At 43.6% G+C, this 17474-nt stretch overlaps 1 protein-coding gene across 2 annotated transcripts in view; it reads right to left on the bottom strand.

Moving 5' to 3' along the window:
• NPAS2 (neuronal PAS domain protein 2) overlaps nucleotides 1-17214 on the bottom strand; it is a 107090-nt gene extending 89876 nt beyond the window's left edge. For both annotated transcript variants that reach the window (XM_039548723.1, XM_039548732.1), the window contains exon 1: nucleotides 16879-17214. In XM_039548723.1, the coding sequence (XP_039404657.1) occupies nucleotides 16879-17189 (311 nt within the window). In that variant the 5' untranslated portion in view covers nucleotides 17190-17214. The remainder of the gene's footprint in view (nucleotides 1-16878) is intronic.
• Nucleotides 17215-17474: the final 260 nt, after the last annotated feature.

Here is a 17474-nt window from a genome sequence, read left to right as displayed (position 1 = left end):
AACACAGGCTGGGCAGAGAATGGATTAAGAGCAGCCCCGAGGAGAAGGACTTGTGTGCTTACTGCCCTAAAAGCCAACCATATCCTAGGCTGCACTGAAAGAAGTGTGACTAGCAGGTCAAAGGAGATAATTAAGTCCCTCTACTCTGCTCTGGAATATTGAGCTCAGCTCTGGAACCACCAACATAACAAGGACATGGACCTGCTGAAGTGAGTCCAGAAGAAAAAAACCAAAACAATAAAATAATCTTATTTCTTCTTAAGTCTTCCTTTCATCTCACACTATGAACCATAGAAATCCTGGAGTTTTTCCCTGACTTTGATCACTGCATTACCATGACAACAATGTATTTATTGTAGTCATTATAGATGGACTTCAGATGGTAACTGGATCCCTCAAAAGTCCATGAGTGAGCTTTTGCTCGCCAAATACCAAGATGAATTAAAGAAATACTGTCTCCTGAAGAGCTAACAGGTAACTTATTTGCTTTCAATTCTTTCAGCCAAGTCCACAGCCTTCCATCAGTTGAAATCTACTGACTATTTTAATTATATGGAAAACAAGATCAAACTTTTATTCACCACTTTGCTTTGCTTTTTGCTGACTGAAACCTGTAATCCGGCAAGTTAATGCATCAATCTGACAGGATGTGACATATGGACATCACTAAGGTTTTTATTCTTACTGTTTACGTTATTCTACTTTTCAGAGTTTTCCAGCCTTGCACAGCAGAAGGAAAATGCATAAAGCTTTGTTCTTAAAGAACTCACAACTAAAGGATGCTATTTTGCATACATATATGCTTGGAATGTAAAAATATGTGATAGAAACAAGACCCATTACTCTCCTGAAGACATTGATGCATGAGGGTAATCAAGTCACTTCAACAATAAAAATAACTTCAAACTTAAGCACAAGTTTTAATACCTTGTAGAATTAAAGGTATAATACAAAACAGCACATGCAATTCCAGCTCAACAAGCAAGACTATGCAAGATTCTTAAAGTTTGTGTTTCCTTAGCATAAGGAATATCCAAGCAGACTATGAAAGTCCTTTTACACAAGATTTTGTAGATAAATTATAAATATACAGTAAAAGTTTCATTAATGCCTGTCAATCTGCTTCTAAAAGATGTAATTAGAAGATCAAAAAACTAATTAGAAAGTCTGTTTGATCTAAAGAGTTTGGTTACATACTGACAGTCTTGAAATAATTTGTATCAGAAAGAAAGCTTTATATAATTCTGAACTTGAACAACTGTTATTTTCTAAGATACAAAAATGGCTCACAGTTCTTTGAAACAAAAATTATACCACTAAGGTAGCCATAAAAATCAGTTGTTATTAGTAAGAGAGAATCTTTATTAATCTGTTTAAACCAGCTAAAATGTGTAATTTAAAATCTCAAGAAGATGATTTAACCATACCAAACCCAATGTTTTCTAGCAGCAGAAACACCTGAAAACAAACAAGAACATTTGCAGAAAATATGGATTTTATATAGGGCTACCCTCATTGGAGCTCTCTCAGCTCTTGCCTTTTCTAGGGAGTGGTCTGGGGACAGCGCCTGCCAGGAAGCCTTGCCTGGTTCTTCCATTTTCAAGAATCTTTCTTGGTTATACAGAGCATTTACATGATTAAACCATTTGGGTTGAAATTCTGCAGTCTGGTGTCTGCCTGGGAATTTTAATTACTCCTATTTTCAGCCAGAAGAGTTAAGAAGTAGGGGTGATATATTCATGAGAAAAGTTAGTCTTTGCTTTGCAGGTGTGTGTGCTCTTTGCAACAAGGATATCCTCATTTAAAAATCTGCCCAGATTTGCCAACGTTTAATAAAACTGAAGCTTTTACCCTACTACATGGAGAGTAAAGTTGTTATTTCAGTACTGATTTGGGCCAGGCTAAGCTTGCATTGCTGGAACAAAAGTGATCACATCCTTCCCCTGCCCATCCCAGCTTATGCCAGTAGTTGTGAAGTGACTTAGTGAACTGATTGTGAACTGCCAGCCAATCAAGCTGACTTAAAGTGACCAGCAACAACAAATCAAAAGAATTATTTGATTATAGGATGATTACTAAACCGTTAAGTACTGCATAATAATGACTGTACAGGACGGGAGTAGATCAACATCACATAGGCAGACTTAATTATACTATTTCCTAATTTTTGAGTGCTCAACTTTGTATCTGTAGCAGTTAGCATTCAAGGCAGTTTCTGTGAGTGTGTGACTTTGCTAGGTCTTTCAAAAAATGGAAATCTCACTATCTGGCATTGTTGTGACATTTCCAAAATATCAGCAGCTTTCCACTCACTTCAGCTAACAAGCTGTGTCAGCCAGAGTGGTCACAGGGTCCTGCTGTAGGTAGGCACTATGGGCTGCAGTAAGAGGTAGGGGTAAGATGCTCTCCTGCTGGGCTTTGAGGCAGCAGAGAAGCACCAAGTTTTCCAGCACTGGGATGCCCTCCCAGATGTCCACATGGGCTAGCTTTTCCTGCCTGTCCTCCCTGACCGTCAGCTTGATGCCTCCTTCTGTACCTCAGACTCCTCCTCACACCAATTACACACTGCAGGATGAGCATGTGCTCATCTCTATTTCTGGCTGTCCAAGTCCCAGGTACTTCCTAAGAAATTCTGAGCATCACCCTCCACTTTCCAACCCCACTTTCAGATTTTTCTCAGCCCAAAGACCCTTCTCCTCCAACCTCTTTCTCCCATGTTGCCTCCTGATCTCCCTCTTCCAGGCTCAGCTCCATGCTTGTTCCCTTCATGACACCCTCTTCTTCCAGCTGTTCACACTACTCCCTCCTTACCCAAGCTTGTACTAAGGGCTTCTTTTTCCTCACTGCCATGGATTACAGCTGAAAATTCCTTGTGTCCCTTGCTCCTTATCCATGCTCCTTCTCCTACTGGTCATCATTTTCAACTCCATCCATGCTCACTGTTCCCACTCCTGCTGGTCCACTTTTCCTCCCAGTGCACTATGTCTTTGCCTTACCTGTGCAAGCTCCTTGAGTCAGTCTCAGCCTTGCCTCCATTTCTTCACCCAGCAGTGCCCCTCAAGCCCCACTCCTCCTCTCATCCAGAAACGGAAAAAGTTCAGCAGTCACTCTAAAGTGGCTTAAACTCACACTGGTTCGAAAGGAGATCCCTTGTCTTCCTCCCACCCCTGCAAATTGTGGAGTTGCACAGTGACCAAGCTTACGAAAATGCAACAGCTGACAATTAACCCATCCACATAAAGAAAAGGTTAAATTTTAGCAAGATCAGCTTTCTGCTCTGACACACTGGTGTCCAGAGTTGGGAGTAAGGCAGGATCATCCGTTACAGTAGCAGCAGAGATGTACATGGATGTGTTGGCTTGACCTTGGCTGGATGCTAGGTGCCCACCAAAGTTGCTCTATCTCTCCCCTCCTCAGCTGGATAGCAGACAGAAACTACAACAAAGGTTCATGAGTTAGAGAAGGGGAAAGAGACTGGAGATCACCTGCGCGTTACTGTCAAGGGCAAAACAGACTCGACTTGGGGAAATTAATTGAATTTATTACTAATCAAATCAGAGTAGGATCATGAGAAGTAAAACAAATCTTAACACCACCTCCCTGCCACCCCTCCCTCCTCCCTGGGCTTAACTTTATTTCTGATTCTCTACTTCCTACCCACCAGTGGCATGGGGAGACAGGGAATGGGGGCTGCAGTCAGTTCATCACATACTATTTCTGACACTGCTTCCTCCTTGGGGAGAGGAGTCCCTCCCTTGCTCCAGTGTGGGGTCCCTCCCACTGGAGACAGTTCGTGGAGGACTCCAGCAGGAGTTCACTAACCACCCCAGCGTGGGTCCCTTTTCCACAGGGTGCAGTCCTTCAGGAACAGACTGCTCCAGTGTGGGTCCCCTGCGGGGTCACAGGTCCTGCCAGCAAACCTGCTCCACCGTGGGCTCCTCTCTCCATGGTCCTGCCAGGAGCCTGCTCCTGTGTGTGCTTCCCATGAGGTCACAGCCTTCTTTTGGGCATCCACCTGCTGTGACATGAGGTCCTCCAGAGGCTGCAGGTGGATCTCTGTACCCCTGTGGTCCTCCCTGTGCTGCAGCAGCACAGCTGCCTCACCATGGTCTTCAGCATAGCCTGCAGGGACATCTCAGCTCCTGGAGCACCTTCTCCCCCTCCTTCTTCACTGCCCTTGGTGTCTGCAGAGCTGTTTCTCTCATTTATTTTCACTCCTCTCTTCTCTGGCCACAATTACTCCTGCCCATAACTGGTTTTTTCCTTCCTACATACGTTATCCCAAAATCTTTGCTGTACCTTTGCTGACTGCCTTGGCCCTGGCCAGCAGGGGTTCTGTCTTGGAGCCACTTGGCATTGGCTCTGTCAGACATCAGGGAAGCTTCAAGCAGTTCCTCAGAAAATACACACCCATAGCCCTCCCATCACCACAACCTTTCCATGCAAATTCAATACAATGGATTAAAGCAGTCTTGCAACTATGGCTTTAGCCAAAATCGGTAAGATTTGAGGAAGCAATGGGAAATCAGTCTTAAATGGAAAAATACACTATACAGGCAGTGCTGCCTAAGTTCATGCCAGAAACATCTTATGACTCCCAGTCACTGCTTTGTTCTTCAAGACAATCGTTTGCAAGCGGTGTCATGCTTTGGCAGAGTGAGAGGAAATTCACATCAAATAAATTTCTCCAAAAGAAACCTGCAGACTAGCTAAACTAGGAAACAGGACTAGGAAAAAGCATCAAAAACGTTATTAACTCCAGAATAACATGCAAAAAAAAAGCCTGGCCTGAAGTGAGACGTTTCCTACATTATAATCCCCGAAAAACATGCGACTTCCACTCTAGTCACGCTCCTGGTCAAAGCACAAGAAGAAATGCAACAATCAAGGCTATTCATCACTTAAGGTTTTGGAACCTATTATCCATATTCTATTTAGGTGTAGTCTGTGTCAAATTTTGGGGGACACTGTCAGTGAGGAATGTGGAAGAATTTTCAATGAACCCTATGTTGGAAACACCTTTCTGCCAACTCTAGTATATTCCCCTGAAACATTTTGTTGCTTGGATAGCTCATTCTACTCATGGAAAGAGTTTAGTTTTGCTAGCAAAGTACCTGCACACAACATGCATCTGTTAGAGAAAGTTACCACTGTGCCCTTACATGGGCTACTGTCAGCAAAGACCTTTAAGAGCAGACAAGATCTGGCCTCACCAAAACAACCTTCCCACAGAACCATTTCTGAGCTCCCTCTGCAGTGCCTTTCTGTTTCCTTCTCTGTGTTGCAAAACATTAATCTAGATTCATAATTCAGATCCTCAAAAGAAGTGAAAAGGGTTACATCAGTGCCTGAGTCAGTTTAAGTCTTGCATGCAAAACTGTGAACAAACATTTTTCATGAATGAAGTAGCTAGAAAGAGCCAAAAGGTTTGGGTATGTGTTCACTGCTGACAAATACTTATATTTCAAAAACCTTCTGTGGCTGATGCAACGTGAGAAATCCTCAGAGGACTTAGCATACAGCACCGTCTCCACATGCAGATAGACAAAAGTATTCTGCAAAAGAACACTGTCCTCTTCTTAGGGTGCCAGATGGGTGAATCTTAAAACTGACAAACATGAAGTTGCAGAGCGACCAAAAAATTCTAATTATAAACCTACTTTACATCATCCAAGCCGCATGCAGAGCAATTCAAAATAAGGAGAAACAGAAGAACAAATGGGTAGATGAAAGCAGAAAGTTCAGGTCTGCTCCTCTTCTTGAGACCATGTACAGACAAAAAGCTGCCTCCCAGAAGAACAAGGCCCCTTTGTAGCATGCTGGTTTTCAGACAGTACATCTTACTTCACAGCTGCCATGCTACCGCGATGACTGCTCCCTTTCCATCCAACCCATCCTCGCTGCTCTACACGAGTCAGACTGGAGACCTATTCAACCCCTAAATATGTGCTTAAGTCTTTCCATATTCAGGAAAGAAACGCAGATGAAATTGTGAGTAATGAAAAGCATGTGCTTAAGTGTTTACCTGAATAAAGCTACTCTGCTGAATTTGTGCTAAAATGTTAAGCACATGTCAGGCAAACTCAGGATCTTCTGCAGCGCTCCTGCTTGCAGAGCCTCTGCCATGAAAAGCACAGTGTCCCAAAGGGGGAAAAAGTTTTTTCTGGAGACCAGCCCAGAAAGAAAGGAGCCATCAGATCAAAGATAAGTCTTACCTCCCCCGCTACACCCCTCACTTCCCCAAACAGCAGATCAAGGCAGAGGAGGACTACAAAAAGGGAAAAAAATAGATTCTTTTTCCAGCAGAAAAATGAGACGTTCCCCCAGCTCCCTTGGTTCCTCCAAGCAATGCAGCTAGGAGCAGGCTGTTGCTTGCCTGAAAGCTCATAGACCACAAGATGTGAAGTCATTGGAGTGCCAGTGTCAAGTTATTTATTGGCATCTTCCGCCTCCAAGCCACTTCACAGCTTGGCAGTATGCAGGAGGGTGTTCAAACTGACCACAGCAGGCTGACCTTTCTGCTTCCACAGACAGAATGGTCTCCAGCCCCCATGATTCAAGAAGCCATGGATACTTTTGTTTGTTCGTCATTATTCATTAGATTTGGGAGACCGAGCTGTTTAAGCTCAAACTTCTTGGAGTGAAGAAAAAAATGTTGCACATTTTACATTATCTCTTGCAAATATGAAAGCTTGCTGCAATCTTCAAACACAATATTTATGATTCGGTCTTTCAGCCAAATCCACTTTTGCATAAGGATACACAGCTGCTGGTACCCAAAAGTACGATACTTCCCAAATATATCTTTGCCTTTTTAAAAATCATTCTAGAGGCTTGAAAATAATATTTTCTTTCATTGTAAGTGAAATCTCTAGTTCTGATGTTTCAAAGACAGTCTGAAATTAGCTGGGTTTTGTGTGTGTTTGTTTGTTTGTTTGTGCACAAGAATAATTGATTAAATCAGCACAAGCGTAACTGATTATACACTCTAACAAAACTACTGAAGAATTCAGCAGCAAAACCAGCAGTATCATGAAGAGCCATACCCAATTTTTATGCTTACGTCTCCTATATGGAATCCCCTCTTAATTACACAGTAGCAAATTTGAAATGTGTCATCACCTCCCACCACCAGATATCATAGATTTTGAATGAATGTAACCTGCGTTTTTCAACACTGTTAAAGACATTTTTTAAGATGTCTCTTTAAACTTTTTCATTAAAGGGGAAAATTTGCATAGAGGAATATTTAAACACTCGCAACTTACAAAGAATGTCAGCCCTCTTTCATTAACCAGAGCAATGACCCTCTAATAGTTTCACACTGAGAAAAAATATGGAAAGAAAAAATATGCAGAGAAATATGCCAAGTCTAATGCCAATTAGGACTTTGAAAATACATATATTATAGACTGGTCAAATGAAATGTGAAATTCAAAGTTAAAAATTGAACTTAAATCCTTCAGACCTCTGAAAAATAATCTATTTTGAATGGAAATAGAAAAGCTATCTTTATCAAATTTCTCATTCAGTTGACAACAATAAATCTATTGTTCAGATGCAGTTGAAATGGGTCTTTGGAAGAGAAGGGTTTTAAGAAAATCAAATAGAAATTGCATCAAAGAAGAAATGCTTCTTTAACTGTCATTACTCTCTATATATAGCCTGCAGTTTTTGATTCATTTTAGGTTTTCCAGAGTAACAGGCAATTGGACACCATGAAAAATTATTTTTTATCATTCCACTAAGAGAAAATGTGTTTGCTTGTTTAAGGGAGAATAAGTGAGTTTACTGTTGTCTTTTACTTTAAGTATGTCTGCAGGGATCCAGATGCTGAAAAACAGTAAGCTGATAACTTTCGTTTGAAATGCTATACATTAAGACGCCATACACCTACTATTTATTTCACAAGCATGAATTAGGTCTTCTGAGAAAGAACACAAATTTCAGTCAGACTTGCAAGAAAATAACAATACTTGGAACTCTCAAAATGCTTTCCATCTGAAAAATGCAAACAGTTAAGAGGTAGCAGGGTGGGGGAGAGAACTGAGCCACTGTGCAGGACACCAATGGAGCCAGGACATCCAGGGAGAGTTCCAAAGCCATCAGGTGCTGCACAGCTGGAAGCAAAGTGACAAGGTACTGCCTGATGTATCCTAACCACAGAGCTGAATCAATGCCCAAAAAACCCTTACTGTAGCTCCTCTTCCTGTCAATGGTATATTTAGCATCCCAGGGCCCCCTGTTTCGTGCACCCCTCTGACACCTGGTCATGACTGGCACCCAGAATTGATCACACCCTACAATACTCTGTAAAGCTGCCCCAGTTTATGGATCAGAGACGTGATGCACAGAAAGCATTATGTATGCAGTCTAAGCTCATAACATTGCACAGTAAAGAATTATGAATAAAACCCATTTCTCTGGAGATTTCCAGTTTTGTCACCCTCAACAAAACCCCTTTTACACAGACTTCAAAATCCGCGACTATTTTTTTCTGACTGCAATACTATGCCAAATATTTATCAGCCCAAAACTCAATTTACTGCTGAAACCCTTCATCAATACTTCAGAGGAAATTCTAAGATTCTACCCAGAAGAAGAGGAAGGATTACTGAGATGAGTATTGTCCAAATAAATCTCTGCCTGCATCACCAATCTTACAAACTGCTGCTTTGCCCTAGGCAAGCACCTTAAAATGAGCACCTGTACATAGAAGGGGTCTAAACAAGCTAAATGAAATTCCTGGAAACATGCATGATGTGTATCAACTTTTTACAGTGCTGTAGTCAGAGAAGGTGAGAATAGCAGACTGAAACAGAGTGTGAGACAGTAAGAGCAGAGAAGAAAGGAGGAGAGGGCAAGGTGGGAAGTAGAAGGTCCTAAGACCTGACAGAATTAAAAAGAAAAAAGATCCTAGTAAAGGAAGCTAAAGATTCAAAACCAGAAAAATAAAAGGAGAGGGAAGGGTTAGAATACAAGGTGAGATAAAAATCTAAAATTAAATTACAAAAAAAAAAATCAAACCCAGAAAGTGAGAAAGTTTAGACATTTCAGAAACTCGAGTCAGTAGTTCTCTGTCAGCCAAACTCTCCTTGATTTCAGTGGGAGTTTTGCCTTAATGAGGACAGCAGGATAGGCACCAAATGCAGCTTCATTTCTTATACTTGAATTACAGCAAGGTATAGAAAGATATTCTGTTGTTGAAAAAGATGATGCATTTTTGAAGAAATATGGATGTTAGAGGCAAGGCAGTATAAATGTAATTGCTACAACGCGCTGAGTTACATCAGTGTGCATCAGCTGACAATAAGGTCCTTTGTGCTGGAAAAAAAGAAAAAAGATGAAAAAAATGACTGGTGCCACTCTACAAACAATCAAATTAAAGGCCCAGAATTATTCCAGCAAAGTTTCCACTGACTTCAGTGACAGCCTGGTGAAGATTATTTAGTCCTTCTTATAAAAAATATAAATACAGGAGTGACTACAAGTGACCTATTTATTTTTTATCTGTTTTGCTTTTGCTGAAATTGTTGGAAATGCACTCAGCTGCTTTACAGAACTATTGTTTGATTAGGCTGTTTATGTGAAACTATCTTTCCCAAATATTGTATTACTACATGGAAAAGAAAGCATAAAAAAAGTAGATTGGAGAATAAAATACTCTTCTCATCTTGGTAGCCAAAAATAAAGCAAATTATAACAACTGATTGTTTATCTGATGAACAGGATGAAGATTTTGCTTAAGCAAATAGTGGCCTTAATGGTCCATGTAGAAATCACATAGCTGTCTTCCCCTCTATAAATGATAAACTAAAGGAACCCTCACTGGAAGTGTAACTGGAATGTGGGTATGCCTCTAATTTAAAACCTTTCCCTGTTTTATATGTCAAAACCACGAACAGACAAAATACCACAAGTAAAATCCATAGAATTACCAATGAAAACACCAAGGCAGATATTTTGTATGAGAATTAGAAATAACAGAGAAATATCCTATCTCTAGTTGATCATGCTGCACACAGTATTTATTATTGACTAGATTTTGCAAGCATACCATTCTTATGCATAATATGGGAAATATGTCAATTCTCCCATAAACTATTAATGAGAGGTGTCCCACCCAAACCAATAAGTCTAGGACATGCTCAAAGTCAGATTTATTCAGCCTCTGACTCAATCAGATAACCAGTGATGCTCAGATTTTGCACAGTTACATCCACCTGTTGATTTAGAGATTACAGGTGGAAGCTGCCTTATTAAAATTGTTTTCCAGCTTAAAAATTTGACACACCTAACAGAGGGAATCAAGAAAGAAACAGTCTGAGCTGCTCATCAATGATAAAAGGATAATAAATAATCAAACTCACTTATTATTGTTTGCAGGGCTAACATTATGCTTAAAGAAATTAATTGCCATCTGCAAGCCTGTTAAAATTGATTACAATTTTCTCGTGCTAGTTTTCTTCCCAGTGGTTGAATAGTATTGTCTATTTTTAAAAGAAAAAACCAAAGCTGCTTGAATAATAAATTGTTTATCCATTGATAGAACAAACCATAGTGATGAACTTTAAGAATGGTTACCAGATTAGAAATGAGAGTGAAAAACAAGTACTTTCCTGTTCAAGGCTTTGTTTTTAACGTCTTTTTATTTTTAACTAGATTGAGTGCTGATTACAGAAAATTCAAGGCTACCCACACATCAGGCTGCTCAATTGACTGGAAAGTTTGAGGACTTCTCTAAAAAGTGAGGTCTGTGCATGAAATTAAATCAGTATCACTGGTCCCAGATAACTTCGGGGAAAGAGAGGAAAAGGTTAATATTGCTTATTAAATAATGTTAAATGAGATCAAACAAGATGCACAGGATTCAGGAGGGCTCTTGGAGCTCCGGTTGTTTCCCCAGGCTGCTTATGCAACCTTGTTTGTGCAGGCAGTGCAAGGCCCTGCCATTTTATTACATAAGGTAGCCCAAAAATATACAGCTAGGCAGTTGTGAGCTCCATTAAGTGCTGCATTGGAGTTTCTGTATCAGTTAGCATCTGGAAATTTTAAGAAACGATGAGAAGGACTTAGGACATTGCTGAGTTTGGGATTGGTGCTTGTTGTTTTAATAGCAATAGACTTCATCCAAAAGCCAGCAAAATACCATCAGCGTGAGCTGCGTTTGAATACATCGTGCTTTGACCATTCCTTAAGTGAACAGCAATACAGCCTTTGGTTTAGCACAGCTGTGGTAAATGCAATCCATGGCTTTAAAATCTGCCTTTGAGATGATTAAGCAAATTGTCTGGTTTAGTAAACAGCAGTCAACATGACGTTTTTGTTTTAACCAGTGCTTAAACGCAGTGGATAGCTGAAGAAATTTAATTCCCAGCCCACTCATTTTCAGTTCAGAATGTCAAAGCCTGGTCTTGTAGAGACAGATAAAACCCCTAACTGCAGCAACACCTCCTCAGGGAAGATGACCACCTTGGCCCAAATCTTCTCCCTGACACAGGGCAGCAGGGAAGGCTGGGGAAGCCTGTGTCAGTGGGGCAGGCATGTAGCAACAGTACAATCTCCCAGCAGGGACTTCTTCAGCCAGGCATTGTATCTCGGTATTCACTGCCTTCTGGTGGGATTGCTTCCCTGAATGAACTGCTTTCTGAATCTACTTGAAACCAAGAAGATAATCCTCAGCATGACTGCACAGCTCCACAACAGGACACCAGGGGGTGCGCTCAAGCATCCTACCCTGCTTTTTGCAGTACAGTTCTGCATCATGCCTTGGCTCTTCTTCGGAGCACTTCAACTAGCTCCTCCCAACCAGCCCATTCCATGGTAGATGTGCTGTAATGGGGCCAGCCCTAAGCAGTGAAGGTACAAGCTACCAGTAGCATCTTGGTCTTGGGAACTGAGGGGGGCCAGATGCTGGCCCACTTCAATTTGCAGAGCAGACACAGGTCAGCAGCCCCTCTCAGCCATGGCCAGACACAGCTGCTGAGGAGAGAGTACAAGAACAAGGCAAACCAATGGTGGCATTTCTTCAGGATACTCACCAAGCTTCCAAAATATGCAGCTCAAAACTTCCTAAGCCAGAGGCAGTGGTTTTAAATTTAATAGCCCTTGATGGATTTCTCTTCCATGAACTCATCCAGTCACCTCATTAGCTGATGTAACCTCTCAGCATCCACATCCTGTGGTGAGGAGCGCAGCAGTCTGACCACGCCATGTGAAGAGCCATCTCCTTTTGTTTCCATTCCTGCAACTGCCTGCTTCACCCAGTGCCCTCTGCTGCAGTTGCTGTGATCAGTCATTCCTGGTTTGCCTTCTCCATGCTTTGCTTAATTTTACAGATGTTTGTTGCATCACTTTATCAGCATTGTCAGAGTCCTCAGACAGGAGTCACTGTTTCTCTGATCACCTTTGCTACGTCCCTCCGAACCTTCTCCCTCACCATTATACATCTCTGAGGTAGGGGAATCAACAGCACAGGATACTGAAGATATGGCACATCATAGCTGCTACAGTGAAATAATGAGGATTTTTTTTTATTATTTTCCATCCTTTTAGAAATAATCTTAATGTTCTATTTCCCTTTGGTTTTTAAATCACATCTGCACATTGCATTTATTGTTTTTTTCTGAGTTGTCCATGGAAGATTTTGTCCAAGCTTCGGCATCTTCAGTAACCTGTAGCAATTAATTTCTATGATTATAGATACATTTTTTTCTATTTATTTTCAACCTGACATGCATATTACATTTATCTCACGTGAAGATACTCAAAGAGAAAGGGTGATGGAAATGTCCCAGTAGATGACACTGTCATGCCAGCACTTCCTGTACATTTTGAAATGAGAGGTTTCATACCTGAACTTCCAAATTTCAATTCTGATCTCAAATGTACATACATCCTTTAGGTTTTTTTTCCCATATCACATTTCACTTGGCTAGAAATCTTCTATTTTATGCAGATCCCTAAGAACAGCAGTAAAACAGCTGAAAAACACCTTCTGTCATAATCAGGCCAGCAGAAGCCCAACTGTTTTACACAGACTTGTGCCCAAACAGGAGGCCAGATAACCACCCTGTTCCCACCATTTACATAGTCATTTTTGGAGTATCCTGGCACTCGAGGCATGCTACCTGCCACACAGACACAGGAGAAAGAGATGGCATTGCCTCAAAGTGCTTGCAGGTAAAGGAGAGGACAAGAAACAGTGGGCAGATAAAGTACTATAATACTGGTATTATAATATGGCAATACTATTTCCTAGGGACAAAGGTCCAAGCTCACCACTGACCTAAGTTTTGTGAGAGCTTTATTTTTCTAAAGTCACAAGTGGATTTTCAGACTGGAGTAGGATTAAAACTAGCACTGGAGATGCACAGACTATTCCTCTCAAATGTGGCAGGCAGCCTGCAATAAACACTGACTTCTGCCGGGTCCTTGGATAAGGGAATAGAAGTGTCTTTACCAAAGTGTAATTAAAAACAATGTTTTGGTTGGACTGAGCTGTGCTTCATGGTTTGCCTTCAGGGGGAAGAGACATAGGAAGAGAAGCATAAACCCCAGTGTATAACCCTCTATCCCCCAAATGTACATTGAATTTATGTGGACGAGGCCAAGAGAGCCATTCCCCTAAATCCCTCAGTCTAATCTGCCAACATCCCCAAGCCACCATGAGATAAATACAAGGAGCAGAGAATGAACCACATCTGCAGCTTCTCAGCTCCTTATTCAGAGCATGAGCCTACATGACCCACATCCCTTGTCACCCCCTTGCCTTTCCTGCCCTGCAGCTCTTGTACTTCTGAATTCAGCTGGCAATATACTGTTATATATATGTATGTATGTATGTATGTATTCTGTGGCCCATAGCATGTCACAATGGCTTTAGTCCCTCCCGAAAAAATGCAATGCCAAAAGCAACACTGCACAAATAAACCCACCTCCATCTATGCTTTCTGCTTAAAAGCTATTACATGGTGTTTCCTTTTCAAACTTCAGTAGTCAGACTCATAAAATGAGCCTATCAGCTGATGTTGATTACTGACTGAATGAAATTAGCTAAAATACAAATATTCGCATGGCCTCAGCCTAAGTTTTCAAGAAGTTTTATTAAGATCAAGGATCGACAGACTAACAGTTAAGCCAAATCTAGGAAAATTATTTTTTTATACAGATAATGATTCCACTACAAAATCTGCGACTCAAGTGCATCTGCCCTAAGAGCCTAGACACAGAACTATAAACACAAATGGAAGTTACTTAAGTTCATCTAAGACAGAAAGAAAAGCAATTAAATGCACATAGAATGTATATTTGACTGTTATTTTTAACTGTATGACATTTACCAATCCAGGGCAGAGGCAAAGAAGTAGAGGCAGGGGCTGAAAAACACAGCAGACAGTGTGGGGAGGAAAATGAGAAGGATGAAAAAGTAGTAGTACCATGCCCTGGTTATTCAAAGACTGGAAACCACTGGTTTTGCACGCTCAGATCTCCTGTCTCTGTACACTACAAGTCTCAACTTCCTTCTTCCCACCATTCCTTCTCTTGGTCTGGGTTTACCACCCCTATCTACAGTTCTCTGCACCTTGTTCCCAAGCTTTGTCATCTATGACCCCACAAATCCTTTGTCTCAATTCTCTGCTCTTCAATTTCTCCATGTCTCCATCACCAGTACTTCTCAGTTCTAGTCCCACAATTTCTTATCACCATGCAAGTGAATTAAGCAGTTTCCTCCTCCACCCTTCCATGGCATCACCAGGCACACTCTGCCACCGAAGACACAGTTGAGAAAGTCTTCAATTCTCCGTCCTTATATGCTCACTGTAGAAGCTACACCTTGAAAGAACTGCAGGTAAAGTCCACTCAGCCCATCAGCCACCAACTGCAGTGCTCTCATCCTTCCCAGGAAAGGGAGCAGTTGCAGGGGTGCAGGGATGTTCAGCATGCCTTGTGCTGAGAGCATCTTCAGCGAGGGCAGTGGTCAAGTGCTCAACAATTCCTTTCCCAAGAGCACACACCCTGAGCATTGCGACAAAATTATAATGGAGATAAGTTCCGGAAGATTGTCAGAGGCTTAACATAAGGCACACCCCCATCACAAGACTGATCCCAAGCCAAATATCTTTTCCCTGCTCCGAAACACGATGCCACAAGAATTCAAGTCTCAAAGAAAGTGCTTTTTAACATAGCCAAAAAATTTCAGATTCCCAGAAAGATCAAGATCTCCTAATATAGGATGTATACCTAAACCATCTTCACCAAATGCCTGGTCAAAGAACCACCAAAGTTTTCTTCTTACCATGTTCTCAGAAATAACCGAACCATCTAATCTGGAACTTCCCAAAGACAGTCTGTCTTCAGCAGACACTCAACCTGGAAAATAATCAGCCTAGGCTTAAGCTTAGCAAATGCATAAGCACCTGACAGCAGAGCACTGTACTAGAAAGCACTAGGTAATTTTAATTGTAGACAACATTGCTGCCTATGATAAAATAACAACTTCTTCAAGGGCTCTGGCATGCTTCAGGGTGGACACTTGGGCAAAAAATCCTAATTCTGCAAAGTATAGTCTGTGGATTCAACCCTGCAAACATGCAGGGAGGCACCTTTATTTGTGAGGGAAAACAAATTTAGGCAAGCTCACCGTCTCCAGGCTTTGGTGCAGGGCACAGAAGTGCTGCCAGCTTGGGGAATCACCCTGATGTCACATACCTGGTTCTAGAAAACCTTCATTTTCACATCTGCAGTGAAATAATGTACAGTTTGGCAATCACATTCACCAAATACTCCTGGCCATCTCTGCAGAACACCGTTGTGTCCATATTTATCCACTGAAATGTATGCAGGATTGGGCCCTCCACCAGCTGACAGCTCTCAGAATCAGACGTGGATCAGAGCTGGCTATGTCTGGACACTGTGAACTATAATTATTTAGTACCACCAAACTAAACCCACAGGTTAGTGCATTAACATCTCACACTAGCGTAAATGAGATAATTTTCCAATTCAAGAGGCAACCACTTGTTGAACTGAATGCTCAGGTTGGCTGTGCCCATCCAAGACATCCCTAGAGCCCTTCTGGAGGTTTAGCGCCATGAAAAGATCCAAGTTCCTCTGCTGATTGTAATGCTTATAACCGCTAATTATTTCTGAGTCACTTGAGTGAAAGTAAGCTGCCATCCTGCAGACAGCTAAGAAGTACGGAGCAAAGTTTCTGGATGAGCATGCTTGTTAATTGACAAATCAGGCTAGTAACCATAGAGGAAAACACCACGGCACAAGTCCGTGTGAACCCGGTGCTGCCGTTCAGCCGTGGATTTAACATTTACCCCATTCCACACACGGAAGGAAACACGCGGGAGTCCTGCGCAGGGCTGCTGCAGCAGCAGGGCTCTCCCAGCACACGACACAACCTCTGCTCCCCACAGGAGCTTTCGCCCATTCAAAAACCCCACTGGTCCTACTGGAAGTTTTCCTTTCCACCGTCCGGTCGCATCGCAGATCCTGTTCCAGTGTAGCCTACATGAACCCCCAAAATCAGGAAAAGTCCAACCACACCAAAACAAGATGGGGAGGAGGACTGCTTAGGGGGCAACTTATTTTCGCGAACGGAGGGGCCCGCCCGGCCGGAACCCGCCAGCCCGGCCGGGACAGACACGCCGCACATACCGTGTTCCCCACGGAAACTTTCCCGCGGCAAGGCCGATGCCACCCCGCACCACCGGGCGCGTCCGTCACCCCCGCGGAGCGTGGGGCGGCGCGGAGCTGTCCCCGGCCGCCGCCGCGGGGGTCACGCGTGGCCGAGCATCGCGCGTGGGTGCCCCGGACGGGCGCCCCACGGGACGGAGGCAGGGTCGGGGCCGCACGGCCGCGCGTTACCTGGGGTGCCGGTGCTGCGGGAGCGCGGCGGGGAAGCCCCAGCCACCGCCGCCGCCGCCGCCGCTGCTGCTGCTGCTGCTGTCCGCGGTGGCCACCTGGGCGCGGGAACCGCCGCCGGTGCTGGTGCCGGTGCCGCCGAGCTGGATGCCGCCGCTTTTCCGGTGCCTGCCGGTGCCGCTGCGGCAGCGGCCGCCGCTGCTCCAGCCGCGCAGGAGGCCGGCCTCGGGAGCCGGCAAACTCTTCCTTGCCGACGAGGAGCCGGGGACACTGCCCGCCTCCTGCCTGCCGCCGGTGCCGGTGCCCTGTCTCATGGTGCGCGGGGCCGCCGCATGCCGCGCTGCCGCCGCCCCGGGCGCCGCGGGACCCACGCGCGCCGGGGCCAGGGGCTCCGCCGGCACCGGGAGGCCGCCGGGATCCCGGGCTGCTGCGGGGGGGTGCGGAGGCCAGGGGCCGGGGGGGCTGCTGGCTGGGGCTCCCGCTGGGGCATTAAGTTGGACGCGCGGCCGGGAGAGGCAGGGCGGGCGCGGGGGCTGCGGGGCCGATAGTTCTCCGCGAAGTTGGAGCCCGGCGGGCGAGGCGGGGGCATCCTCTCCGCC

Source organism: Corvus cornix, chromosome 1, assembly GCF_000738735.6.
Source record: "Corvus cornix cornix isolate S_Up_H32 chromosome 1, ASM73873v5, whole genome shotgun sequence".
Classification (NCBI taxonomy): Eukaryota; Metazoa; Chordata; class Aves; order Passeriformes; family Corvidae; genus Corvus; species Corvus cornix.
The sequence above is the reverse complement of the archived record's forward strand: the minus strand, read 5'-3'. Positions and strand labels throughout refer to the sequence as shown.